At 47.4% G+C, this 26,327-nt stretch overlaps 3 protein-coding genes across 9 annotated transcripts; 2 read left to right on the forward strand and 1 right to left on the reverse strand.

Annotated features, from left to right (window-relative positions):
- The first annotated feature begins 966 nt into the window (after positions 1-966).
- On the forward strand, positions 967-7,225 carry spice1 (spindle and centriole associated protein 1). 4 transcript variants are annotated; one of them, XM_081717831.1, is made up of 18 exons: positions 967-1,084; positions 1,460-1,534; positions 1,617-1,664; positions 1,755-1,901; positions 2,315-2,417; positions 2,507-2,625; positions 2,896-2,972; positions 3,063-3,169; positions 3,285-3,404; positions 3,584-3,840; positions 3,947-4,078; positions 4,164-4,287; positions 4,647-4,760; positions 4,957-5,300; positions 5,523-5,706; positions 6,189-6,252; positions 6,415-6,463; positions 7,089-7,225. In XM_081717831.1, the coding sequence occupies exons 2-18, from the start codon at positions 1,463-1,465 to the stop codon at positions 7,137-7,139; spliced, it is 2,112 nt and encodes a 703-aa protein (XP_081573957.1). In that variant the 5' UTR covers positions 967-1,084; positions 1,460-1,462; the 3' UTR covers positions 7,140-7,225. The 4 variants fall into 4 exon arrangements, with proteins under 4 accessions (XP_081573957.1, XP_026863867.2, XP_081573959.1 ...); XM_027008066.3 differs by having other exon boundaries at positions 999-1,080; XM_081717833.1 differs by having other exon boundaries at positions 1,013-1,080; positions 1,441-1,534.
- LOC113576118 (uncharacterized) lies at positions 6,523-12,733 on the reverse strand. Of its 2 annotated transcripts, XM_035526350.2 has the most exons (8): positions 12,462-12,733; positions 12,170-12,192; positions 11,713-12,006; positions 11,597-11,617; positions 11,250-11,501; positions 10,591-10,701; positions 10,256-10,492; positions 6,523-10,159 (listed from the first exon to the last, which is right to left on the reverse strand). In XM_035526350.2, exons 2-8 carry the CDS (start codon positions 12,183-12,185, stop codon positions 8,796-8,798), a joined length of 2,295 nt encoding a protein of 764 aa, XP_035382243.1. In that variant the 5' UTR covers positions 12,186-12,192; positions 12,462-12,733; the 3' UTR covers positions 6,523-8,795. The 2 variants fall into 2 exon arrangements, with proteins under 2 accessions (XP_035382243.1, XP_026863848.2); XM_027008047.3 differs by having other exon boundaries at positions 12,170-12,733.
- On the forward strand, positions 11,954-26,327 carry cfap44 (cilia and flagella associated protein 44). Of its 3 annotated transcripts, XM_081717792.1 has the most exons (34): positions 11,954-12,058; positions 12,741-12,849; positions 13,452-13,559; positions 13,662-13,833; positions 14,136-14,298; positions 14,505-14,607; positions 14,911-15,127; positions 15,244-15,358; positions 15,467-15,631; positions 15,789-15,944; positions 16,254-16,301; positions 16,782-16,881; positions 17,505-17,599; positions 17,689-17,898; positions 18,058-18,168; positions 18,407-18,559; positions 18,776-19,018; positions 19,261-19,403; positions 19,516-19,851; positions 20,049-20,211; positions 20,362-20,492; positions 20,616-20,824; positions 21,040-21,205; positions 21,280-21,457; positions 21,934-22,404; positions 22,765-22,968; positions 23,607-23,802; positions 23,972-24,085; positions 24,205-24,335; positions 24,485-24,601; positions 24,709-24,910; positions 25,021-25,181; positions 25,592-25,726; positions 25,871-26,327. In XM_081717792.1, the coding sequence occupies exons 2-34, from the start codon at positions 12,825-12,827 to the stop codon at positions 26,123-26,125; spliced, it is 5,496 nt and encodes a 1,831-aa protein (XP_081573918.1). In that variant the 5' UTR covers positions 11,954-12,058; positions 12,741-12,824; the 3' UTR covers positions 26,126-26,327. The 3 variants fall into 3 exon arrangements, with proteins under 3 accessions (XP_081573918.1, XP_026863865.2, XP_081573909.1); XM_027008064.3 differs by lacking the exon at positions 11,954-12,058 and having other exon boundaries at positions 12,728-12,849; positions 23,975-24,085; XM_081717783.1 differs by lacking the exon at positions 11,954-12,058 and having other exon boundaries at positions 12,728-12,849; positions 21,043-21,205.

The raw sequence follows: 26,327 nt of genomic DNA on the forward strand, positions 1-26,327 counted from the left end.
ATAGTTCCTTGGCATATTCCTGAGGACAGTAGCCCCCATGCGGTGAAGACAATTAACACACGCGCTCTTTATTAAAAATAGCGGACGTTTAGTACTATGGAGTTCGTTTATACGATATACGTAACATGGTACTGATAATTAATACTTCTGAAATTTACACTACCAGTCCTCATCAATTTTTATTTCCAGCAGTGAGTAGGCTAAAAGGTAATCTGTCTTCTATAAAGTGATAGGCTTGTTCTGCTTTACAGAGGTTGAAATCCTACTAGAACAGACCAGTAAAGACTACCTTAAATTCTTTATTACTTTCACTGGCGTCACTAATTACACATGATGTGACAAATTACACTGGTGTTCCTTAGGGAGACTTCACTAAAAAGGAGGCGCCGTCTAGACTACATGTTAATCAACACCACCACCTGATGGACAAATGACTTTAATGACGAACAGCAGAGCTAATTTAGACTACTCCTTGTCCAGAAAGTAGGCTACATACATGTCCTTGTTTGCTAAAACAATGAAAATATAATATGTAGCCTACATGTAATTAATGCAATAAGGCATATTGTGCCCTTTGATGTGGCGTCTATAATGTGAGCTAACTGTGATGTTATTTTGATGTTAAATACTGTATTATAAAAAGGGAACATAATAGAATAAAGTTGGTTACTGTTTTAAACATTTTTAATTTGGCGTGTTAAACACAATAAACATAACAGGAAAGCAGATCTCGAATGTCAAGAGACAGCATTAAGTTTATTGTTAATAAAAATAAAAATTAAAAAAATTGTAAAAGATACTACAAAAGCCTACTGTCAAATTCAGAAAAATACTTATTTCTAATAATGTTCTCTGACCCTGAAAGTTGTGCCCAGAAGTCGGCCACGTTTGATCGAAGATCCGAGCAGGGACGATTAGGACTTTTGTTTTGAAAGGAACTTTGGCGGTGGTTTTAAAAAGTCTTCAGTCGGTTTCTTAACAGTATGCGTCATCACTGATACCAGCGTACGAGCGACTCTCGGGGCAACGAAAGCGGTTAGCCAACCTAACCTAGCTATCTTAAGCCAGTTTTATACCCAGGTAGGTAGCTGGTTAACTGGCTAAATATGAGGTTTAGCCATTCTTAGCTATGTAGCTGTTATCCGTGATACACTTTCTAGCATGCAGCCAACCAAATTTAGAACTGTTAGCGTTAGCTAACTTCACAATTGTGAGTAAAATTGACATCTATTGTTATTGTTAGCTAAAGTGGGATAGGCTGTTTTTTTCTGTTGTTATTTAACCTAGCTGGCCAACCTAATTATAAGGATCTAAAGTTTTATGCAGCTAGACATTACGATTTCGGTTTGGTCGAGATGGCCTAATATACTTTATCGATGAGCTAACAGATTTGACAGTTGCAGTTAGATAGCCAGGCAGATTTCTAATGTTTTGACTCAGTTATGTTTTATGTTGTGAGGGGATGTCCTTCGTGAGAGTTAACCGACGGCCGTTGCGAACTAAGAAAGTGTCCGTTACCAAGAAGGAATGGGTGGTAGGTGATATTTCAATAAACGGCTTTGCATGGTGTCAAATGTTTTGTCCCATCTAGCTCATTTAAATCTCATTTCCTTTAGAGCACAGTAAATGACCTATCGGTACACAAAGCTACCCCAGAGGACCTGGTAAGATATCTCAACGTTTTCTCAAAAAAAGAAATCTTTATTAAGGCGTGTGCTTAGAGCGCATCGTGTTCGCTTGTCTGGGTTCGTTAGTCCAAGCGACACGAGACGCACAGGTCCCGCAACAGAGTGCTCGCGCAGTGGGAGCTGAGGGAGAAGGCCCTTAAGCGCGCGCAGAGGAAGCCTCAGCCGGCCAGCCCCACTGGGTTAGATCAGACCCGACTCCGAATCATCAAAGAGGTACGCGAAAAGCGCCGTCTGTGTGAGGGCCTCGATGCGTTGACATTCGTGAGCTTTTACATGAGTGTGCGTCAAGGTTATCCTCGAGTATTTCGCATGTGAAAGTGCCTGTTAAAAACATTCAGATGGGATTCTTGTCTTTCATGCGTGCACATTAATTCGCATCAGTCCCTCCAGAGCACGCTTTCATTTTTGTGAAATTAAATTTGCCTGGGAGTTAGCCTGAAAAAACAACACCCCCCCCCCCCCCCCCCCGGATTCATTGTGTTACTGTTTGCAAAATTGCGACTGTGAAATTATTTAGAAGGAATTTTCTCTGCATTCTGTTTAGTAGACTCAAAAGCACTAGGAACAGTTGGCCTTAGAAAGGCCTGTTACCTTTTGAACAACAATGTGCATGTGTGTCCGTATAGGTGTTCTCTGATCGGTGCCAGCTGCAGGATGTTCTTGCACGGTCAGACAGAGCCATGGCTGTGGTTAAAGATCTATTTGGAGACGCACCTCGCAGACAGACAGGTAGCACATGGACTAGCTGCCATACTTGCTAATGTTTTCCAAGTATTAGTCTTCTTTCATATGCATGTGTGTCTGTATGCGTGTTGCAGGGTTTCCAAGTGTTACCATGGTACCCGACTGTGGGTCTGATACTGAACTTCCAGTACTGCAAAAGCCAGACCCACCAACACAGCTTTCACTTCTCAGCCAGACCATGATGGATCAGCAGGTACTGTGATTATGTCCTTATTGTATGTATGTATGTACATGTGTGTGTGTATGTATGTATGTATGTATGTATGTATGTATGTATAAAAAGTACTGTGCCAAAGTACAGTTCTTTTTTTTTTTTTAAAAAAAGGCACCATTTGTATACCATATTGGGTGCATGAGATTGAGTAGTATCTAACACACCCGCAAATTATTTGTCACTTTGTTGGTTATGAAATGTAGCAAACTTATTTTGAAGGACGTACATGGTATAATAAATTTTTTTAAGGCTTTAAATGAATTGGAGGATTCTGGCAGAGAACATGAGGACGAAGAGGACACCTCCTTAAATAGTCAAGTGTGCAGGTACTAACACTTGTTCACCTGCCGTTGATACGTCGATCACTGAAGCTTGCTGTAACCATCTAAAAAATAATTTCATGTAATGTGTTCTAGGCTGAAGAGGAAAACATGTAAACCCAAGCTCCCTGTTTGGAGAGCAGACCAGCAACAGAACCTCGCCCAGATCACGTCTAATGTGGGAGGCCCAGGAGACCAAGCAGGTAGGGGCAGTCCCGGTCACTCCTGTAATTTGACCAAAGTCGCTGTGTACTTGTAATGGTGTTGGCTTGTAGTAGTTTGTTTACTGTTCGTCTTTCTGTCACTGATGGTGAAAAGCTCTAAACGCGACTGTGGCTGTGCAGCGTTTAAAGACACGGCAGGCGCATCCAGACCTGAGCCAGTCCAGCACTCTGGTTAATCAAGTCCTCAACCCTGATGCTGGTCCCTCTCAGTCAGGTAGAGAGAAACTGTGAACACACCATGCATGAGGGGTTTTGGGGGTTTTTTTGGGGGTTTTTTTATATTTAAAGTTGAGATGGTGGTTCTGGGCATAATTGCATTTTATGCTGGGGAACTTGACAAAAATGCAAAAAACAAAAAAAAACAAAAACAACCTACGGACATATGTCTTTCAGGTGGTAAGAGCAGGACCCAAAGGGGATACTCGGCTAGACTGGACAGCTCTGGACTAAGCTCTCGGAGCACTAACCTGTCCAGCCTGGAGCTGCTGCAGGATAAGTTGGGCCAAGTGGAGACTGAGCTGCACTTCCTGGAACAGAAGGGGCCTCTGGGCTCGCCAGAGCAGCCCGAGCTGCACCAGGGCCGTGGCCTCACTGGATTCTCCGTGGCTCTGGTGGCTGCTCTGTCACGCATCGCCAGGCACCTCCGACGTGTGAGGAAACGACCTCTTTAAGTCAGCACTGTGGTGTAGTGTGTTGAATAACGCAGGAACCCCTTTTCCGCTGTGATGCTAAAAACAGTGTCTGCTTGTGTCTTAGAGAGAAGAGGAGGTGCAAAAGGAGGCACTAGAGAGGCAGCGACTAGAAGAGGAGGTGAGGGAGCAAAAGAGTCTGATCAATGCTCTCACGGCTGAATGTTTCTCTCTGAGGGAGGAGAGTGCTGCCACACAGGTTAACTGTTCTCTTTAAGTAATGACATCTTATGACAACCACAATGGCTAATAATCAGAAAAATCTGAGTATTGTTCTCACACAGACAAGTCTTCAGGAGCAGATGGCAGAACTGGAAAAGCGTCTGGACGTGGTGATCCTTGTGCTTGGAGGGCTGGAGAGTGAAGCTGCAGAGAGACAGTTAGGACCAGCAAAGGGTGCTGTGATGGGTAACTAACGCATACTGTAACGTTTAGTTATTGAAGAACACTGACACGTGTAGCGCTGGAGATCATGTCTCAAGTGGCGTCAAATGAACACTGTTCATAGAGAGATATGTTTGTCTCAAAATATATTAGTGTGCTTATTGCATTGGAAAAAAGTGAAACTGGCTATTTGCTGATGTTAAGAATTTGCCTTTTAAAGCCATCTTATGTACATATCAGTTTTAAATGAAACTTTACATTTTTTGCAGGCTCTCACTGTACCATCAAAAACAGATTTGTGCTTTAGTTCATCTGAAATGAAGGCTGATTTAGAATCAGTCATTTGGTCATGTGAGTACCAAGAGTGTGGTATGGCCATGCAGGTGCTGATCTGAAGCTTGTATCTGCTGAGCGAGCCCTACAGGAGCAAGCTTCAGCCTCTCCTGCTGTGCTGCTCTCCCCTCCACATCAGAGAGACAGCAGAGTGCCTGCTGCTGGTGAGTGTAAAGTGCAGCAATTGATAACCTTGTTGCATGATTTTTACAAGTGATTAAATTTTTAAATCGTTGATGAGGAGAAAGCAAATTTAGAGCATAGTTTGTATCACTAGCATGTAGCAGATTGGAGTAATGAGGGACTACACCTGCATGCATAAGCTCTTGCATGCTTGTAAAATGATTTGTCTCTCTACAGCATGTCCCCGCTCTTTGCACTTTGAGAGCTCAAATGCAGCAGCTAATCTTGGCTCTACAGAGGAGTCGGACGTTTCGTGCACCCCTCCCTCCTTCGTCAGCCTTCCTGTCAACGTCTCGCCACGCCGCACCCTGCCGGCGGACCAGCTGTCCCACGATGCCATGCTGGGGCAGATTGCTGAGCTGACCCACCAAAATGCAGCGATTCGGGTGCAGCTGGACCAATCCCGCTTCACTCCTGCTGGAGCACCAGCTTCCAGTGAGGAGAGTGCAGACAGGCTGTCTGCAGTCACCACTCTGGATGGACAAGCATCGCCCCCTACTGCTCCACAACCCACACAACAGGTGAATCTGCTTGCTTTGGTTTTTATAAAAGAATTCTGCTGAACCAACAGTGCTAATCTACTCATTTTACTACTTGGTTGGATTCTCACTTTCTCATAGTATATGCAAACACTGTGCGAAATTCATATCCAAAGTCAATCTGGTATAAAAACGCAAAAAAGCTGCGTTAACCCGATTTTGTATTTTTTATTTTTTTCCCCCCCCCCATGATTTGCTATGAAGTGTTTGGGTACAGATGAGTCTTCTGTGAGGCTCATGGAGGAGAGACTGCAGGAGCTGAACAGACAGAGTACAGCAGCCAGGGCCAAACTGCTGGAGCTCATAGAGCAGCAGAGGCAGAGCGCCTACGTCAGCGCCTCTCCCTCAGTCTCGCCCGTACCGCCGCACTCCACCAGCCCCACCACAGGTTGTTGTGTCTGCGTGTTTCTTACAGCAATACCAAAAGATGGCAAACCTTGCCAACCGTTGCCAGTACGGCGTGTCTGAACGCCAGTAGCCTCTTCGTTCTGAGCTGGTACATGTAAATCATTCTCATCTTTCTGAAATAAGCACGGCAAAGGTGAGCAGAGTGAATCTGTTCTATTCGACAATGTCTGTATTACAGATGTTAACATGGAATCTCTGTTAGTGTCACTGACTGTCTCAGTGAGTTATGCCTGTGTGTTCTCTTGCCTGTGTTGGGAGGAACCTTGTATTTCCAGCCTTTAATTTTATTTTTTTACTGAGAGAAAAGTACTTTACACTGTTTTGTTCTAATGTTCCGCAGCTGTAAAATGGCCAGAGGACTTAAAGTAGCAGCTTCTAGTTCATAAACATAAAAAGGGAAAGGGAGAAGAAAAGCTTTTAACTATGTATGCAAGCCTCTTAATCAAGCCTGTTCTCCTGCAGATGCTGGAAGTGTATCTGTACCTGAGAGAGGCCATCCCTCTCAAGCTATGGGAATTGGCAGAAGGTGCGTTACTCACACACCAACCTATCTGCTTCTAAGAATTTGTGCTAAGTGTACTTTCCATCTCGGTCCAAGATATTTCTGGTCGATCCTAAATCTCTTACTACTTTTATAAATTTTTATAAAAGGGATGAAAACCTTTAGCTGCAAACTTCCTTTCTGCAGGTCAGCAGCTCCTCCACTAAGTGTAGATGGAGGCGAAAGGCAGACACAGGTGTGTACACACATACATCAAAGCATATAAAAAAAAACCCAACAACAAAGCCCTCAAAATTGCAAAGATAGACATGGTATTAATATCTTTCCTGCCTTCGTGTCAGATACTGGACTTATGTCAGTTGTCAGTCATAGATCTTTGACATTGTACAAATCCTACAAATATCACATTCGTCCCAGTTTATAAAAATCCGTACTTTTTCCATCATGTTTTAGGTTGTATATGGCAGTACGTCATTATGATAGTTATGACAATAGCAGTAGGCCATTTATTGCTACCAAGGACAGAAATCAGACAGTTAAGACTAAGTCGCTTTGGATAAGTGTCAGCTAAATGCTGTAAATATGAACAGCATATGCTAGTGAATTTTATATTTATAGTGTTATAAAGAAATATGGTTGGAAAAAAGTGCCTTTTTAACATTTTGCTCTAGGTATTTTAACAATACTGTAATATTGAAAACCATAGTTGTTCCTTACTGACATCATAATAGTAATTTTTCTTACTGTCCCATGTCTATCCCCAACACAACTCATCATTCGTTTAGAAATCTGCTCTTCCTGAAAGGAGTAAAAATGTAATGAAGAGATGTGAGCCGTGCTGATGCTTGTGTCTTGTGCAGGTGGACAAACTAAAAGAAGGCTGGTTTGCGCTGTCTACTCATATACGGTAGCCTGGTCTGTCACTGCACATGAGCTCACCGTGAAGGGTGCCACAGGAGTGGGCTGCTGGGATTGACCGCGGCACACCACCCTACACAGCTACTGTACTCCTTACTTTTACTGTTTTTGTTCTTTTTTAAATATTGGAAATGTTAATAAATTACACAATTTCATTGAATAATTTCACTGATGTAATGGTTTAAATACCATTTTCATGTTGTGTTTTATAAACACCTCAGTTGTGAAGAAACATTTCAGGATTTTTCAACCTAATGTCTGTCTAATGCAGAGGTTGAGCATAGGTGGTTACTGGGAACATCATTTTGATGCATTTCAATGGATTTAAAGACAAACCTGCTGACCTGAAATAATGAAAGCCTAAAGGAACTTGCAGTAGTCAGTGAACATTCATGCAGAACATGCACTTTTGAAATCGCTTTAATATATATATTTTTTCAGGTATTTGTAACTCAAGTTGTAAATATGTAGGTCTTTAATTGGTCTGTGGATAGAGGGAGGTGCTTGTCTTTTTACTGACAGCCAGACAGCCCATGTTTAAAGCCACAGGCATGGCTTTTTACTGTTTTTTTTTGTTTTGTTTTGTTTTGTTTTTTTAAAAACAAAGTTAGGCCAGATTCATAAATGATGGTAACTGCGTGAGCAAGACGAAATGAGCATCATGATATTTAACTCTTATTCATAAAGTCTGGTGATAATTGGCGTACCGGTGTCAACTTGCAGCTGCAGTGAATTCACCTGTGCCCAACATGAAACCACTCAGAATCGACATGTGTATTGTTTCATTTACAGTAAAGAGCCACACCCAGAAATGGATGACTAACCCTAGTCTTGAGAGAGGTTTGCTTACAGTTGCATATAAATGCTGCATATTTGTAATTTTAGCCGAGAGGGAACTGTGTGGTTGTGCTGAGTTGATGACTTTGGTTCTTCTAAATCATAGAATAGCAGCAAAATTGTCTCTCCTGACTAGATCTGTTAAAAGCTCTTTGCAAAGTGTGCCATCATGTTCACTCAGTCTAAAAATGTGCTTTTTAAGTAAATTTGCCAAATGGGTGAGGGTGTAGAATGTTGTCTCCTTACCGGGAAACTGGTGTGGCAGGTTCAAGTCTCTCTCTTTTTTTTTTTGAGGGCAGCATTCTATTATGAATCGCTAATGTTCAATGCAAATGAGAACATACTTGTATATTAAAAAAACAACAGTAAAATACTCTGGTACTTTGGCAATCCGCGTTTACGAATGAGGAAATGTTTTAACAAGGTGCCATTTTCTGTTCCGTTTTTATAACTTTTGCCCTTTGGCTACCCTTCCTGAGACATTAAGTGCATTGAAATGTGTCAGCATTATTCATGGTAACTGGACATACACTACAGATCCAGCAGGCAGAGGAGACGGAAAAACACTAGATGATTAAAATTTTACATGAACTTGAGTGAGCAGAAGTCATCTGCACTATATGTAGATAGTTTAAGAGGATTTGGTGCATTTGAAACGGTGCAAGTTTTCAGGATGACCTGCAATGTAGCGCTTATAAGACAGTGATTATCCTTTGGAGTCGAGTTTGCCCGATTGCCCACAGTTTGCCTGTTGTTAGTGTGGCATCTTGTCAAGCTCCACTTAAAGTGAACGTCACAACGAGAAGACAGTTTCAGAGTACCTCACAGCCTCCAAGTGGTGTGGCCCACAGTCTTCCACCCCTGCAGCTAAACCTGACCTTACACAGTGGCTCTGAGCTTGTGACCCTGAAGCAGCAGCCCTCCTCCTGGAGCTTGGCAGAATGTCTCTGTACAACATCTGCCAGTTCTTCCCGCCACCTGCTCCCTCCTCCCTCTCTCACCCACATTTTGTCATCTTCCTCTCCTAAAATATCCACCGCTAACCAACGAACCGCCCGTGAGCCCTCCTCCCTGAGGTGACACGCCAGCACGCAGCATGGCTCTCGAACCTCCAAACGCCCTTTGCCCGCCTCGTAGCGCAGGCAGCGCAGCTGCACCAGGAAAGAAGTTGCCTCAGACGTTTTGAAACTGAAGTCCTCCTCTACTCCATTGTCTATGGCGACTGGCCCCCTGGTGCTGAGCACCGAGAGCAGGCGTGGCTGTGAGGGACCAAGCATCCGAACGGATTCCGGATACAGGTGGAAGCTGTGGTGCTCGCCTGGCTGCAGGTGGTACTGCAGGCTGAACAGGGTCTCCTGGTGCAGTTGTGCGAGAGGGCCCAGGCCCAGGCCCAGCTGTGCAGAACTGAACTCTGCCAGAGACAGCAAGCGGTACCGAACGCCTGCGTCGAAGGCCTGCGAGTTAAAGGCGGGTCGGGAGAGCAAGAGGCGAATGCACTTGGTGACTTGAGCAACGGGGGCGTTCGTGAGTTCACCAGTGCCCACTTCTGACTCGACCTTATCAAGCAGTTGGGCCACACAAATGCACACATCCCGGTACTGTGGAGCGTAAGGCGTCTCATCCTGGCGTGATGAGGCAGGAACCATACTGCTCAGGGCTTTCCGGATAATCCGAGCCGACAGGCCCTGGAAGGAGGTGACCCTGTGGAGCCTGCTGGGCCTACAGGAATACACACCCTCCGCTGGCGCCGACAGCCGCAGGTCGTGTTGCAAAGGATGTAGGTCCCTCAGTATCTGGGCAAGAACCCTCACGCTCTGCAACAGGTTTTCCTGCCCTCCCTCCGTCCAGCACTGCTCCGCCTCCTGCAGGAGCGCTGCCTCTATCCACTCACAGCCCCGCAGCTGCCGTAGCATCCCAGCCAGGCTGTCGCTGGGCTTCAGCTCCGGTTCCTCCAGGGCCTCGGCCAGGCAGTCCCCCACAAGGAAGCTGAAAACGGCCCACACCATGCACTGGTCCCTGCAATCCCCAACATGCAGCCGCTCTGGGCCGTGCAGGTGATCCTGATCGTGCAGGGGGTCCCAGGAGTGGAGGTGACTGTGGCTTCCTCTTCGGAGCAGAGCTTCAGCCTCCTGTAGCAGCTTCAGAGACAAGCAGCCCCTCTCAGAGAGCTGCACCCCTGGAGATCACAGGAAATTACCATTCCATTTGTCTCTATGCAGACAATAAAATAACTTCTCTCTTAAAAACCATCGAGGTGCAATTGTCCACATACTTTTGATGTCAAGCTCTGCTACTCGGCTGAGGAGCCGTTCCACATCCTCCGTCTTCTCCATGAAGAGGGACACTAGAGCTTCCAGCTGGGGCATGTCCTCTATGCTCACACCCTCCAAGAGGCACTCTCTGACATCCCGACGGGGCAGGCCCAGCGCCACACCCAGCTCGCAGACATTCAGCCGGGCGTTGGTGTCCACAGACACACCTAGCCGAGTGCTCACCTGCTGCAGCACACCTGAGAGCAGTGTCACAGTCACCATCCAGCAAACAGCTGCATCCAGTTGCAGTCGCGTACATGTCTGCAGATGAGGGTTCGGATAGATGAGCACTCACTTGACTGAGGCAGCAGGCCTCCTTCTTGGTCTCTTGTCTCTTCTACACCCATGGCAATATTGCTGACCTCATAGTCGTTGCTGAGGGACAGATCCTTCACCAAATTACTGACTGTGGAAAATAAAACAGATGACAAGGTTTAAAAGAGAAAAAAGAAAAAAAAATTGTGCTAGGTCTTTGTGGTTGGTGCATGTAATTTCAGAGTGTTTTTCTTACAAAGGTCGGGCTTGGTAAGAAGGTCTGTACTGTTTTTATATTAGAAAAAAAAGTGATTACAATGTATTGCATTTTAGCTTTGCAGAGTTGGATAACAACCATCTCTGTTATTTGCTTGCTGATTCCACCAGTTTTTATATTCAACACCGATCTATATTTATGCACATGTAAATGTTAACCTGACACAGTCAAGATCTGACCAAACAGTTATAAACCCTATGCTAAGCAAGGGGCCAGTCAGGATGGGACTTGAGTATGACAGTCATTCTTACAAGTCAGAATGACAAATGCCACTCAGTGAACTACACCTCTATGTGCTACACTTTAACATAAATCATGCCCCTTGCACTTTTGAGAGCAAAGCATGTGAGACATGCTACTTGCCTTGCCATGGCAACTAATCCTGTATATGAAGCTTAATCTAATAACACAGTACTCCCTACCATTCATATCCTCAGCCAACTGCTGGTCTTCACTGTATAGAGCTGTGTAGAAGTTCCTGCAGGCAGTCTCCCCTTTAGTCAGACAGGTGGCCAGTAGGATCTGGGCCTGCTGAGTAGGTGTGGGTGACGCCTGGATCCGTTCCAGGTCAAATTGGGTGAGGGTGCTGCTGGAGAACAGGGCCAGGGAGACAGGCAGCACAGATGAACCCAGACGGCTGCACAGGGCAGAGAAGTCGGCCTGCAGCTGCCGCTCTGAAAGGAGCGAGATCATGCATTCACACAGCTGGACAGACACCTGAATGTACTCATGCAGACGACATTTGGGGTTGAAGCAAATTTCGACATACCTGTGGGTCCTCGTGGAATATCTGTTAAATAAGAAAACAAAGCGAGAATTTTTTTTTTAACTTTAGTTACTTTAGCTTAAGTGGCAGAAAAATTAAGAGAGGAAGTGGGGCGATACCTGAATGGGCAGACAGCCACGGGCGTAGACGAGGATAGTGCTGCTTGCATTCCTTCAGGCACTGCAGGAAGCGTGTAGCCTCACTCTCATCCATCTGACCATGAACGATCTCCAGCAGTTTGCGGGCACTGTTTTGTGGAGTCTTCTCAGCCTTTATCTCCTGGTAGTTATCCTGAGATAGAATGCCAACAGCCAGAGCAGAGTCCAGCAGCGGGGCCAAGTTGTACAGAGATGGCACCAGGAGCTTCTGCGATGCTAGCAGATGAGCCTTCACCGTTTGCCTTATTCCTATATCTGGCGTTGGACAACAGACGAGTTTCGAGTGACATCAGTATGTGCGTGAAAGGTTAGTGGTTGCTTGGCTGACTGCTTACTTTTCAAGGACCGAACACCCGGACATTTTCAAATAATAAGCAACGCTCCATATTTGCACAGCAGTGACTCAAAGTGCACCCACCTAAATCAAGAGACATCTCTGGCCTGGATTCCATCGTAGGACATCCAGGACATGTGTGCAGAATTAAAAAAAGGCTTAAAACAGAATGTCAAATTTACGGTTTACTCATAAACGGTCAGTAAAGATAATCTAACAAGCTAGCTAGATAACAGACTTGCTAAAATAAAAACTGGCAGAAAAAGAGGAAAACAGAAACAGTGAGGAAGCAGACTCGATTAAGATGACACATTTGGCTAGACTATTCTGTTATAGGTTAGCAGTCAGAAACTGAAGTGTATATTTGGCTGCGTACACTTTCAAAAACGGAAAGTCCACTTCCTCCCAAGTTAGAAGTAGCTAGCTGTTAGCTAACCTAGCTAAGATAGCTATCCCTATCTAGGTTACATTAAAAGAAACAGGTTTGGCCCCATTAAAAGCCGAATTACGAGGCCACCATTTGCTGTGCTATCAGCACTCGCTAACTAACCGATGAAACCCTGACACATAATTGCTGTAACGAAGTTAGTCGCATTTAATTCTCCAGGCAAAAGCTCCCCTGTCACTAACTAAAATGATTTCTGACAAATTACAGTTCCCACAATACATTGCGAGCACGAGAACCCACCCAGAGGTTGCTAAGGCAACATGCCAAACGAACAAGGACTCTTCGGAGGACATGACTGAGGAGGTGGCCTTACAAGGTAGCGTTTAAAACTAGATGAAAGTGGTGCAGTCTAAATCCTCAGCCGAGAGGGTTTTATAGTCTTCTTGACCTGCCTCTACCATACATTTTCTAGCAGAATATAGATAGATGAACTTGCTTATTAACCTGGTAGTTAATTGTCGAGCTGGGTCATTCAACATCTGGCGTCTCTACTCTGAAAATACTGACACCGAGCCAAAATGTGGATGCGGCCTTGCCATATCGATTAACTATACTAGCTAACTACCATATATGTTAATAGATTTTGCTAGGTTATTATAAGTTATATGTATTATATTTGTTTATGATTGACATTTGTTGGTTATCTATGTCACTGATAACAGTACAGTAACGTAAATGCCATACATTTACCTGACGCTTTTATCCAAAGCGACTTACAATTATGAGTGAGTACAACTTGAGGGTTAAAGGCCTTGTTCAGGGGCCCCAACAGTGACAACTTGGCAGTGGTGGTGCTTGAACGGGCACCCTTCCAATTACAAGTCAAGTACCTTAACCACTGAGCTACCACTGCCCATAGATTCATCTCCCTTGGTCTCATAAACATTTATCTTAAATGTCTTTAATTCTTTGATCCAGATTATCCGCCTGAACGGCCGGATGCTCTCGATCAGTCAAGAGATGAGCAGGGTACCGATCCCCAGACAGCCCGCACAGCAAAATTGGGGGCTAACGAGCCACCAGCGAGTGAGTCCGCAGTGGGCTTCCCTTCACTGTGACTCAGACTCCGTCTAAGGCTTGCTAAATACAGACCTTGAGTGTACCGGACTTCAACTGTTTTTGTTTTAGATGTAGAGGTCTCTTGCGGCGTTGAAATAAATGAAGCCCGTGCAGGTGAGGACGATGAGGATAAGAAGAGGAGAACAACTGCCGAGCATCTGCATTACGACTATGAAGAACTCTGTTCGAAAGCGTTTACTACTGCAGACTCCAACATCCCTCCGAATCTGCTGCAGCTCTCGTATCCTAGAAGCTCTGGTCTGCTTCAGAGGGATTTTAACTGTGCGCAGGACTGTTTGTACCAAGTTTAAGATGATATTCTCAAAACAAAATAAACAAAAAAAATATCGTTGTTTCCTCATAGTAACAATACTCCACTAAATGATCACACATATGACATTATTCAATGACTACCGTTAACTGAGTTGGACTAGGTTCATGCACACGCTATGCAAATACTGTCCTCATGTGGTGACTGCGACAATTACACTGTCGTGTCACCGACCTCACGCTTCAGTCACAGTTGCCATAACAACAAGCCAGGTATTCGTTCGGCTACGACTGCAAGCGTCGGGCCAACCTGCAGCTGCTGGATGAGAGCACGCTGGCCTTCATGGCGGGGAACGTGCTGGTTCTCCTGGACGTTCGCACCAAAGAGCAGCGCTACGTCCGCAGCTGTAGCGGAGGCGGCATCGGCGCGATTATGGTACTATCTGTCGCTCATAACAGGCCTGGGATCAGTAACGAATGGGTCATTAAAAAAAAGATAATAACACATCAAGAAGACACTCTGCGTGCTATCACGTGTGTATTTATTTGTTGGCGTTTGTGCTAAAGTGTCTTAGTTACTCCAAGTCTGACACTGGTGTTAGACTAGGTTTTGAAGCAGTCTCTTTATGCCTCTATTTTAAGACTCATCCCACTAAGAGATACCTTGCCGTGGCGGAGAAGGGCGAGCTGCCCAACATCATTATTTATGAGTACCCTTCACTGCGCCCCTACCGACTCCTCAGAGGTACTGCACTTTCACATGCCTTTATTCATATGGGACAACATAAGAAGAAAAACAGATCAGGGCGGTTGTATATGTTATTTTTGATGACATTTGTCTCATACCCACAGTAAAAACACACACTCTCTAATATTCACTGGGTTTCCAACAGAATTATGGACTACAGATTTCTTATGTGTTGACTCTCAACTTGCCTAACTCTTGAACTAATAAGAGATGCTTCTTTATCACACTATGCACTTTTCCCTAAGTGTAATGATAACACACCTGCACTGAACTGAACCTGTGTGTTTATGTATTCATCAGGAGGCACAGGTCAAGCATACAGCTTTGTGAATTTCAACCGTGAGGGCACCTTGCTGGCAAGCGTTGGTAGTGCGCCCGACTACATGTTGACCCTCTGGGACTGGAGAGAGGAGCAGGTAATGTTGCGCTGCAAAGCCTTCTCCCAGGACGTCTACCGTGTCACCTTCTCCCCAGACAATCCAGGGCAGCTCACCACCTCAGGCTCCGGACACATCAAGTTAGTGTGTGCTCATTCAAGTGGGCTAAGATGCTTCTACATTTGCTAGTTCCAGTATTGGTATGCTGAGTGGGTTTTTGTTTCCTGGGATGGTTCGGATTCTGTTTTATGGGTAGGTTCTGGAAGATGGCGAACACCTTTACAGGCCTGAAGCTGCAAGGCATGCTGGGAAAGTTTGGGAAGACAGCTCTGACAGATATTGAGGGATATGTTGAGCTTCCTGATGGCAAGGTGTGGTTTTGTCTGCTACCAGTGTGCTTCCTGCACACATATATACTGATTAATGTCTTTATTAGCTGCATTCCCTTGTTTCTGTCACATTTTCTGTCTCTCTTTTAGGTGGTGTCGGGCTCAGAGTGGGGCAATATGCTTCTGTGGGACGGGGGCTTGATAAAGGTCGAGATTTGTCGGAAAGAGGGCCGCACTTGTCACGCTGGGACCATCCAGCAGTTTGCCCTGGACGAGGGGGAGCTGATGACCATAGGCACAGACGGAGCAGTCCGGGCGAGTAGCCTGCGTAGAAAGCGATATGCGAAAATCACATCCACCAGCCATTACATGCCAAAATAAGTCATGATTCACAGAGTTTCAGAATGATTCAACGGCGTGTCTCTGCCTTTATTCCTTTCTCGCCGCCTGCCTTATGTCACCCTTGCTGCAGTGTTGGGACTTCGAGACCATCGACGCAGCAGACTGTGTGGATGACAGCGGCCTGTTTGAGCTCGAGCCCATGAACGAGGTGATGATCGGCCGTGGCGTGAGCCTGTCCTCCATGGTGAAGAGCTCCGTGCCCGACTCCACCTTCTGGTTTGCCCAGGTGAGAGCACCTGAGATCATCTCTGGAATTTAGGAAAACAGAGCTTCGGTATCACCAAAACCTTATTGTCACAACGAGCTTGACAGAGCTGATCACACACAAACTGATATTAAAAATGCGCATAAATGTGTGCATTGATTATGTAGAGATTCATGGTATGAAAATGTCATTTGACAGCTCCGTGTATCACTCTGCTAAGCCTGAGTGCTACACCAGTGTTACAGTGTTTCATGGCCTAGGGTGGGTCAGGCTTTGTGCGTGAGGCTCACTTTTGGAACAGCCACCATCTATTTGTTTGTAATGCCGTAGGATTCTAACGGAGGGATCTGGAAGCTGGACCTGTCATTCTCCAATCTCGTAAGTTTCACAAGGCCTTCCAGTGATGTTCTTTAGCAGCCATCATATATGTGTGTTCTGTAGTCATATCGCTGGAGACTATAGCCCATCTATAGCACACGTCTGTGCTAGCCGTAGCCGTCCTCCAGCTCGTCATCAGTGGTCGCTGTTCGTCGGATGTTTTTGGGTGGCTGGGCAGCTCTCGGCCCCGCAGTGACACTGACCTGTGGAAACGCTCCCAGCGAACCTGCTGGGGCTGATGCCCTATCATTGTCACACCAGTGCCACTGCCACGTCAAGAGTGGATCACCACGCATGCAACATCCAGCCAGCTGTGGGCCTGTGCCCACTGACCAGCGTTAAACAGCATGGAAAAACTGTGTGTGGCAACAGTATAAATATATATGCTTCATAATGCAAGTGTAGGTGTACTGTATTAGGGATAAAGTGGGTGGTGAGGGAGTGTTGGTGTGTTTATGTGTGTGTCTGGGCCTATTGCAGACCCACGACCCGGAGTGTCTTTTCTCGTTCCACGCCGGGGCGATTGAGGGCATGGATGTTTCTGGTAGCAGTCACCTGATGGCCACCACCGCGTTGGACTGTGAGACCCAGGATGCATGCACATATTAGCACATACAAGAGCATTACCATTCAGGACAGCTCCCTGTCACTTAGGGATTTAACTGTACATTGTTCCCATTAAAATGTTGGTACAGGATATGTATTGTGTCACATTAGTTTTGCATCAAATCAAGTCTACTTGGATTACAAATGCAGGTCATGTATTTTTCGATATTTTAGGATGTGTATGAAGTAAGTTTGAACTTGGCTTTTTCATTAATACGATACTGTAAAGTCTGTACTGAAGGGGCAATAAGTCATTTTTACCTCCATAAAGTAGCAAACTATATTCATGAAAGTGGTTATTTGTTTTTTCATTTTTTCTTTCACGTGCAGCTCACAAGAATCAAGTGGCTTTGTAGTTCCAGAATGAACCAGTTTATGCTCCATAGAGCGAGTCGCGCCCATGGAGGCAGCCATGTTTCAAATAGATTTAGTACAGCATCTCTGATACGTCCAGGCCACTAGGTGTCATTATAATGGCTGTTTTGTAGTTTGAAAAAAAACCAAAACGATTTATTGGTCCTTTAAGATCACTGTTGTATGGTAAGGTTGGGAGCAAAATGAATTAAGACGTAAAGACGCATTATCTTTCTCTAACAGGTTCAGTCAGGATCTTTGACTACCTCTCTAACAAGGAGCTCACAACCATCCGATTCAAACAGGGTGGGACGTCTCTCACCTGGGCCCCCCATGCGGTGTGCATGCGTGTTCCTCTCTTTCTTTATTTTTAAATGGAACAGAGTGGTCTGTATGATGTATGCTGTGACTGCACCCTCTCTCACAGGTGAACAGTGGTGAGGGTCTTCTGGCGGTGGGCTTTGACGATGGCGTGGTGCGTCTGTTGGAGCTGTACAATCCTCAGAGGCTCCGCGTAGTTGCCGGAATTAGTCGCTCCGGTGACGCCGAGCTCCGCCTCAAGCAAGCCTTCAAGCCCCACAATGCACCTGTGACCGCCATCTCCTATGAACGGGACGGAGAGATGATGGCTACCGGGGTAGGGGCTGTGGGCGAGGTTTTTATGTGTGTGGGTTTGTATTAGAAATCACGTGACATCTCGCCAGACATGTATCTCTGTCCCTCCCTCTCTCACTCTGTCTCTCTCTTTCTCACTGTCTGTATCTCTCTCTCCCTGTCTCTCTGCCTCTCTCTGCAGAGTGTGGACTGCACTGTGTTCTTTTTTGCAGTAGGGGGCAGGTATGAGCCTATCGGCTTTATCTCTGTGCCAGGACCAGTGCAGGGTCTACAGTGGGCTCCTCACTCTCATGTGAGTCTGTGCATGACGTATGTGTGTGTGTGTGTGTGTCTGTGAACAAGTCAGGCACACTGAAATAACATGTTTGGTGGTTGTTGTTGCTGTTGTTGTTGATGATATGTTGTCTTTGTTTACTTTAATGAAATGCCTTGGTTTGTTGTTTAGAAAATATGACACATGCAAATTATAAGTGCATATGTGTGTGTGTGTGTGTGTGTGTGTGTGTGTGTGTGTGTGTGTGTTATTAAAGGAGAGAAACAGTCTGCTGGTTGCATGTCAGACTGGTCATGTCGTAGAGGTTGAGGCTCCTGGACTAGGCGGTGTGAGTGTGGGTAGCTCGTACCTTCTGCAGAACCTTCCCATCAGACACTTCTGCTTCCACAGCATCAGGTCACGTATTGAGGTCAGTCGGTGATCAGCTGGCTTGTGTTGGGAGATTGGTTTAAAGTAAAAGGCTTTGTTTCTTAACATGTCTCTGCTCCTGAATAAACTGGGTTATGGGACTAGAGTTGCCTTTCAGCTGGGCAGCTCTGCGTGTGACATGCAGTGGGTATATTGTATTTACAAAGCCATGTGGTGTAATAGTTATAGTAGCGTGTGTGTGTGTTTTCTTCCACAGAGGGATGCGGAGATAGCACGCAGGCAGGTGGTGAAGGAGAAGAGAAAAAAGGAGCGTGAGGAGAGGCTGCGGAAGGTGAAGGAAGCAAGCCGAGAGCCCACGGAGGAGGAGCTACAGGAGGAGGAGCTACAGGAGGAGGAGGCGGGGAAGGAGGCGGAGCTACCGCCCATCTACATCCCCAGCCCCCCCAGCCCTCTCTTCTGCATGTTTTACTCAGAGCCTGGAGCCTTCTGGCTCTCAATGGTACACACAAGTGCAATCACTCACACTCACACACACACACACACACACACACACTCACACTCACACTCACACTCACACACACACTCACACACACACACTGTTTCTTGCTTTTGCTTTGGTTCATGCTTCCTTCCTTTCTTCATTCCGTTTTTTCTTTCTTTCTTTCTTTCTTTCTTTCTTTCTTTCTTTCTTTCTTTCTTTCTTTCTTTCTTTCTTTCTTTCGCTCTCTTGCTCTCTCTCAGGGAGGCTATGACTCAGGCTACCTGTACCACTGTAAGTTCTCAGAGCAGCAGGGTGTGGACCCTGCAGACAGGAGAGACGAGCCTTTCTCCTTCCTCCCCATCCAGGGCACGGATCGCAACCCCATCCTCTCCACCTGCTTCAGGTAAGCCCCCCACCCCCCTGCGCTTCACCTCCGCTCGGACCTCCACACGGGCGTCTGTCCACCTGTGCCTGCTCACACCCGCCCGCCCCGCCCCGCCCCCTCTCATTCTCAGCCCCGCCAGGAGACTGCTGCTGTGCGGCATGCAGGACGGCAGCGTCCGGGCATACCCCGTGGACGCGGCCAATGCGGCCCCTGGCGCCATGCAGGCGTACTGGGCCCTGAACCTCCATGACGGGCAGGGCGGCGCCGTGCGGCAGCTTCGCTCCAGCCATGACGGCCGCTTCGTGTTGAGCGCAGGCGCCGACGGCAACATCTTCTCGCTGAGCGTGGTGACCGAGGAGGAGCTGGAGGATGCCCTGCGCAGAGGGCGGGCCGCGGTGCCGTCACCATGCCCCAGTCTGGAGGCGGAACCATTGGCCCTTGATATAGAGGATCCCACTGCATACAGGTGTGTGTGTATGTGTGTGTGTGTGTGTGTATGTGTGTGTGTGTGTGAGAGAGAGAGAGGATCAACAGTTGGAGGAGGTAAGAGAATAAGATACTGAAAGGAGTTAGAAAGGAGCTTTTTGTAGTCATGTGGTTATGTGCGATGGTATGTGTATTGTGCCTGTGCGTGTGTGTGTGTGTGTGTGTGTGTGTATGCAGTATAGAGACAGCTAAGCAGAGGCTGGAGCTGGACCGTCTGCTCCGGGAGGCGGAACTGAGAAGGCAGGACCGCCGCAAGCAGCTGGCCGAGCTCCGCAAACGCTTCCAGGCCCTGCTGCAGCTCAACCAGAGTCTGCCGGCACACGCCCGCCTGCAGCCCACGGTACTCACCTCTCACCTCTCACCTCTCACCTCTCTTACTTATCAGTGTACACAACAGTTCTGCGCTGCTGGGCTCTGTGTCATAGCCCTGAGACCAGCCAGGGATATGTATATATATGTGTGTGTGGGTGTGTCTGTGTGGGTGGCCTAGGAGTTTGAGCTGGACAGCTGTTTCCGGGAGGAGGCAGACAGGAGGACGGCGGAGCGAGTGAGAGAGGTGAGGAGGGAGCTTGCCTGGGAGGAGGAGAGGCACCGCATCGGCCTCCAAAAAATGCAGCGCAGGTGCTTCCCTCCCGCTCCTTACATCAGTTTGCTTAACAATGGCATGGGGTTCTGTCCCCGTTCAGTCCCTTGAACTTGTCATTCTCTCTCTCTCTCTCTCTCTCTCTCGCTCTTGCCCTGTAGGTTTTGGGACTCGGTGGTGTGTGACACTGTGACAGTTGCAGCTTTTAGCAGTGATCATAAGCTGAGCACCTACAGGCTGCTGGCCCTGTCCAGCATGGTGCAGGAGCTGAGTGAGCGCGGGCCAGACACACAGGCAGGGGGCCCCAGCACTGAGGAACAGCAGGCCGCCACGGCTGGACAGAAAGACGTCAACGATAAAACCATCAAAGGTCAGAGGCCAAGGGGCACTGGGTGTGTGTGGTTGCTGTGTATAATGCTAATCTGACAGAGAGATAAAATATGGTACTTGGTTAAGATGGATTGCCAAATTGTATGCATGTTTATAATATATGTATAATATATGTATGTGAATGTATATGTGTGTGTGTCTGCGTGTATATGTGTTATTGTGGCCGTGTATCGTGTGCGTGTTGTGTTCTTTCAGCAGAGCCAACGGATGTAGCCGCAGTGCTGGTGTTGGAGAGACGTTACCCGCAGGCTGGAGGCAGCAAGCTGGCTGGCAGGCAGGCGGAGAAACTACGCAAGGCAGCCGAGAAGGCGGAGAAAGCGCGCACCAAGATCGAGAAGAGGAGGATGGAGTGGGCGGAGCTGTGAGTCTGGCCCCTGTGCATGTGTGTGCGTGTGTGCGTGTATACACACAGAGACCAATGCTCTCCTTTCTCAGCTATGCTGCAAAACCCAGCAAGGACTCAGAGGACCCAGAGGATGTGCGAGCAATCCAATTGGCTGCCGAGTACCTCGGTGACTTCAAACTCAAAACAGCAAAGGACTTCACGGTACCGGAGCACCTGAGGATAAACGTGGAGAAGAAGAAAGCCCAGCTGCTTACCCTGGACCGGCAGGTCAGCAGCAGGGGAACAGACACTAACGCGCTGATGTCAGTGCTGTCGTGGCAAAAAGCAGTTATTTCTCTTAGCTCATAGAAACGAGAAGAGAAATTTTAAACTTTCAGCTGATAACATTTATTTATTCATGGTTTAACTGCTTCTTAAATGTATATATATTTCTGTGTATAAAGTTTGATCAGGATAATTAACCATGACCCCACTTTCAACACTTTACCATTTGTTTTTGTGAGCTATGAGTGAGAAATAATGAATATATTATTACAACATATCTATGATGACTCCAGAGTTTACATCCACAGGGTCCATCAGAGGAAGCTGACAGCAGGAAATGATGAGGGCAATCAAAGACCATTTCCTGGTCCATGTATGCTGATTTATGCACAGTGGAGGTCTACCAGTTAAATAATGTGTGTTCGTGTGTGTGTGTGTGTGTTTGTGTGTGTGTGTGTGTGTGTGTGTGTGTTCTGCAGATCTATCAGAAGAAAAGTGAAATGAATGCGCGTGTGCTGGCTCTGCGGGACTCTAAAGTGGAGCTCATCTCTCAGCTCCGCCTCCTCTCCCACCAGCTGCAGGCGCTGCAGGGTCGCCTGCCCCCGGAGAAGCGCCGCCCGCCGCCTGCGGTCCCTACCATGGCACCCGAGGAGATGCCAGAGCGGAGGCTGCGCTACACCCGCACCACCCTCCAGCGCTACGCCGCCCTGCGGGCTGAGGCTGCCCGCGACGCCCTCTCCCTGCAGCAGGAGGAGCCCTGGGATGTGCTAGAGCTGCTCTGGCAGGAGATCGAGGAGGAGGAGGAGCGAGTGGCGAAGGAAGACGTGAGTCCACGGGACCATGGCGAGCCAGGCACACGCACGGCGGGGCAGCTGACCGAGCTGGAGCAGGAGGTGCTGGAGGTGGAGGAGATCCGGAACCTCTACCTGCAGGACGTACTGCTTAAGCAGGTGTGTGTGTGTGTGTGTGTGTGTGTATTTGCAATGCAGTGTGTGTGTCTGTATGTGAGTCCAACAAGCAAGAAAATGTGTGTTCAGATATGTTTCTGAAATTCCATTTTGCACTTTTACACTGTAATGGTTAACATCACGTGGGATTTTTTTAAGCGGCGTAAGGATCATTTAAACTGTGATTTTCCTCCAAGCCTCTGTGTCCATCTCCTGTCCCCACCCACTGTCCTCTCTGTCCCTCCCTGTCAGTTCAGTTCAGTTCAGTTCAGCAAGTCTCTATTCTACGGCACGACTCTATTCAGTTACGGTTTTGTCAAAGTGTCATTCCCCCCCCTTTCCCGCGCTCTCTCTCCTGTGGAGATGGAGGAGGGCATGTGTCGCTTCGATGCGGAGCTGCGCATCCTGCGGGCGGAGAAGGTGGGGCTGGACGTTCAGATGAAGATGGCCGACTTGCGGCACGTCACGCTGCTGGAGGAGCTGCTGCTCCTCAACGACTTTCAAAAGAGGGAGACCACACTGCAGGACAGGCTCACTGCCCGTGGGCAGGAGGAGAAGGAGCTCAGGGTGAGGGCTGTGTGTGTGTGTGTGTGTGTGTGTGTGTGTGTGTGTGTGTGTGTGTGTGTGTGTGTGTGTGTGCGTGCGTGCGTGCGTGCGTGCGTGCGTGCGTGCGTGCGTGCGTGCGTGTGTGTGTGCGTGCGTGCGTGTGTGTGCGTGTTTGCACATGTGTGCTACCATAAAGATATTATTTCATAATATCTTTGATTACTATTTTGTCTTTAAATGTGTGGAAAGTTATTTTTAAGAGTACTTGAAGTGTATTTGACCTAAGAGTATTTTAAAAGTATCTTACCTAAACTGTTTTTTTTATACACTGATAGCTGTCAGGCTATCACTGAGAAAAAACAAAACAAAACCTTTTTGGACAAGCTCAGTAATCAGCAAGTAAACATTTCAACAAGCTCTGGCTGTGTTAACCAATCAGGAAACTTCTCCACAAGGAAATGGGTGGAGTGCTACCGTGTGTGTGGTTGAAGGAACCTTCCGATGGAGGCTGCAGTTCTGAATGGAGGGCACTGGGTCTTCCCCTGCCCACGTCCAGGGGAAGTTAGCAAGAACTGAGAGTGTTGCATACAGCAGCTTTAAACAGCTCCTTCCATTTGTGTGCTCATTTTTTCATGTGTGTGTGTGTGTGTGTGCTGTAGTTAAAGATGGAGGAGCTTAAGCAGCAGTTGGAGCTGAAGAAGAGAGAAATAGCCAGACTGCAGGAGAGAGAGAAGGCCATAGCCACCTCCTTCCAGGCCTCACTTGGGGAGAACAATAAGTTTGCAGACTTCCTTACACGGGTCTTCAAGAAGAAGAGCAAACGTGTGAAGAAGAAAGACAAGATTGGCACTGATGGTGAGACTGTGTGTGTGTGTGTGGTGGGGTGAGACTGTATGTGTGTGGTGGGGTGAGATTGTGGGTGTGTGTGTGGTGGGGTGAGACTGTGTGTGTGGTGAGGTGAGATTGTGGGTGTCTGTGGTTTTTGTGTATTTGTGCTTATTTGCACATTGTCTATTGATATAAGTAGAAGAGGACAGTGATGAAGACTCTGAGGAAGAGTCAGACTGGGATGATGATGAGGAAGATGAAGGGTCAGAGGGTGGTGCAGATGCTCTTAATGACAGTGTGTGCCCCCCAAGTAAGTTTACATGAGATAATAACAGGCCAAATACTAGCCCCATCAGTATTGGCATCCCTAAAATGTATATACAGTCAAGAGTAGCATGTTTGTGTGTATGTGTGTGTGTGTGTCTTAAGACTGTGACCCAGAGCTCTTTGAGAACACACTGGTGTTGCGGGAACATCGGCTGGATGTGGAGGAGCTGCTGGCAGAGGAGAAGAAGAACGCAGACGCCCTGAAGAAAGAGAAGGACTCACTGGCCAAGAAAGTGAGAAAACCACTCCTCTCCTTTCTTCTCCTCTCGTCTCCTCTCTGTCTCTTCCTCCCTCCTCTTCTCTACACGTCAGTTCCATTTATTATAGTCAGAGAAGTAGAGAACTAAACAGTGTGTGTGTGTGTGTGTGTTTGCACTGTCAGGAGAAGATAGTACAGAGCAGTCTAAAGGCAGCAGAGGGTGATCTGGAGCTCTTCAACCGAGAGAAGCAGCAGAAATTTAATGAGCTTGATGTGGTTGTGCCACTGAGACTGCACCAGGTAGGTGTGTGTGTGTGTGTGTGTGTGTGTGTGTCAGTATGACGGAACTCTCTGGATTGTTAGTATGCACTTGCAGCTCTTCCTCTTCCTGCTATCTCCTCTGTCAGATCGAGTTTGTGAGTGAGGGCGCCCTCCACGCTAAGCTGGACTCTGCCCTGGTGCTGAACGCCTCAGCTCTGGGCCGCCTGCATCAGCGCATCAGGGAGCTGCAGCAGGAGAAGCACCAGCAGGGGGAGCTCTACAGGCAGGCCCGGCAGCGACATGCCCAGCTCAGCCTAGACCGCAGGGGCATGGAGGCCAGGATCCATGGTCAGGCACCGAGTCTGGGGGTGGGAGGAGCAGCGTACCTTAAGTAGCTCCCATTGAACTGAAGGTTTTAAGGATCTGTTTTGTTTGTGTGTGTGTGTGTGTGTGCGCAGAGTTGGAGGTGCGCTGTGAGCAGATGATGATGATGAAGTTTGGGAAGCTGGTGGACGTGGAGGCAGTACAGACTCTGTCAGGCAGCAGGATGCTGGAGGAGATGAGGCAGGAGGGCAGAATACGAGAGGCAGAGTACACACAGGAGCTCCGTGTCTGGCAGGTACACACACACACACACACTCACAAAAACACGTACACACATAAACACACAAATACACACACAGGCATACACACACACACACACACACACACACACATATACTCACACACATACTCACAGACACACACACACACACACACACACACACACACAAATGCAGGCACACACACACACACACACACATTGTGTCATATATATGGACAGACTCGCTAACACAGCTGTTTTGGCCTGAAACATGGATAAATAGGACAAGGGTGTTATCATCCTTGGCCTTCAATATAGAATTAGATACCTTAACAAGGTGTGTATGTGCGTGCATGTGTGCATGTAAGCACATGCATGAAGGTGTGTGTGTGTGTGTGTGTGTGTGTGTGTGTTTGCTGTATTAAAACTGCATGTGTGTTTTTCAGGAGAAAGTGGTAGTAGCCAGGCAGGCATTAACTGAGGTGACCAGAGAGCACACAGAACGCCTGAAGGCCCTGAACAGCCTGCTGAGACAGCAGAAAGAACTGGAGGAGAAACTCAATGCACGACACAGGAAGATGGTAGCGTGTGTGTGTGTGTGTGTGTGTGTGTGTATGTGTGTGAGATAGATAGATAGATAGATCGATCGATCATGTGTCTCTGTCCCAATGCTCATAAGTGAGCCCCCGTGTGTGTGCGTGTGTGTTTGTGTGGGTGGAAACTAGGGCACACAGTTCCAAGGCCATCGGCAGGCTGAGGAAGAGGAGCGGCAAAGGCTCCAGCAGCTGATCCAGAGTCAGATGGGGGAGATGGAATCGCTGCGGCAGGAGATCAGAGTCCTGTCCCGCAAAGGTGGCCCAGTCCTGCCCCCCGCCCAGCCCTGCTCAGCCCCCGTTGCAGTAATGTCTGCCAGACACCGTGGCCACACGACTTACGGCCACACCGCCAGCACTAACCACGGGGTGGAGAAGACCGTTTAGCGCAGACCTGGGCGCACATATGAGGGAAATCTTTGCTCATTATCCTACAACCTTGTCATTCCTGCAGGTGCACACGCCTGCTACCTTGAACCCCAATGGGAAGTTATACACGCTTGTTTTCCACATGTGATGTTTCTCAGTGACGGCTCAAAGGCAGCATGCAGGTAAAAAATAAACTGCTTTTGGTGTCAGGTTTACGGTC

Source organism: Electrophorus electricus, chromosome 1 (genome assembly GCF_041902795.1).
Source record: "Electrophorus electricus isolate QZ-2024a chromosome 1, ASM4190279v1, whole genome shotgun sequence".
Taxonomy (NCBI): domain Eukaryota; kingdom Metazoa; phylum Chordata; class Actinopteri; order Gymnotiformes; family Gymnotidae; genus Electrophorus; species Electrophorus electricus.

Bases quoted from the DNA above. Each gene is read 5' to 3' on its own strand.
- spice1 (XM_081717831.1), top strand. From the start codon at position 1,463: ATGTCCTTCGTGAGAGTTAACCGACGGCCGTTGCGAACTAAGAAAGTG. The intron at 3,405-3,583 runs GTAGAGAGAAAC...TATGTCTTTCAG, and splicing joins TGCTGGTCCCTCTCAGTCAG to GTGGTAAGAGCAGGACCCAA. The intron at 5,301-5,522 runs GTGAATCTGCTT...TTTGCTATGAAG, and splicing joins CTCCACAACCCACACAACAG to TGTTTGGGTACAGATGAGTC.
- LOC113576118 (XM_027008047.3), bottom strand. From the start codon at position 12,203: ATGGAATCCAGGCCAGAGATGTCTCTTGATTTAG. The intron at 12,007-12,169 runs GTGGGTGCACTT...GTCCAACGCCAG, and splicing joins AGAGATGTCTCTTGATTTAG to ATATAGGAATAAGGCAAACG. The intron at 11,502-11,596 runs GTATGTCGAAAT...CGCTCCTTTCAG, and splicing joins TATTCCACGAGGACCCACAG to AGCGGCAGCTGCAGGCCGAC.
- cfap44 (XM_081717792.1), top strand. From the start codon at position 12,825: ATGACTGAGGAGGTGGCCTTACAAG. The intron at 13,560-13,661 runs GTGAGTCCGCAG...TTTTTGTTTTAG, and splicing joins GGCTAACGAGCCACCAGCGA to ATGTAGAGGTCTCTTGCGGC. The intron at 24,602-24,708 runs GTAGGTGTGTGT...CTCCTCTGTCAG, and splicing joins TGCCACTGAGACTGCACCAG to ATCGAGTTTGTGAGTGAGGG.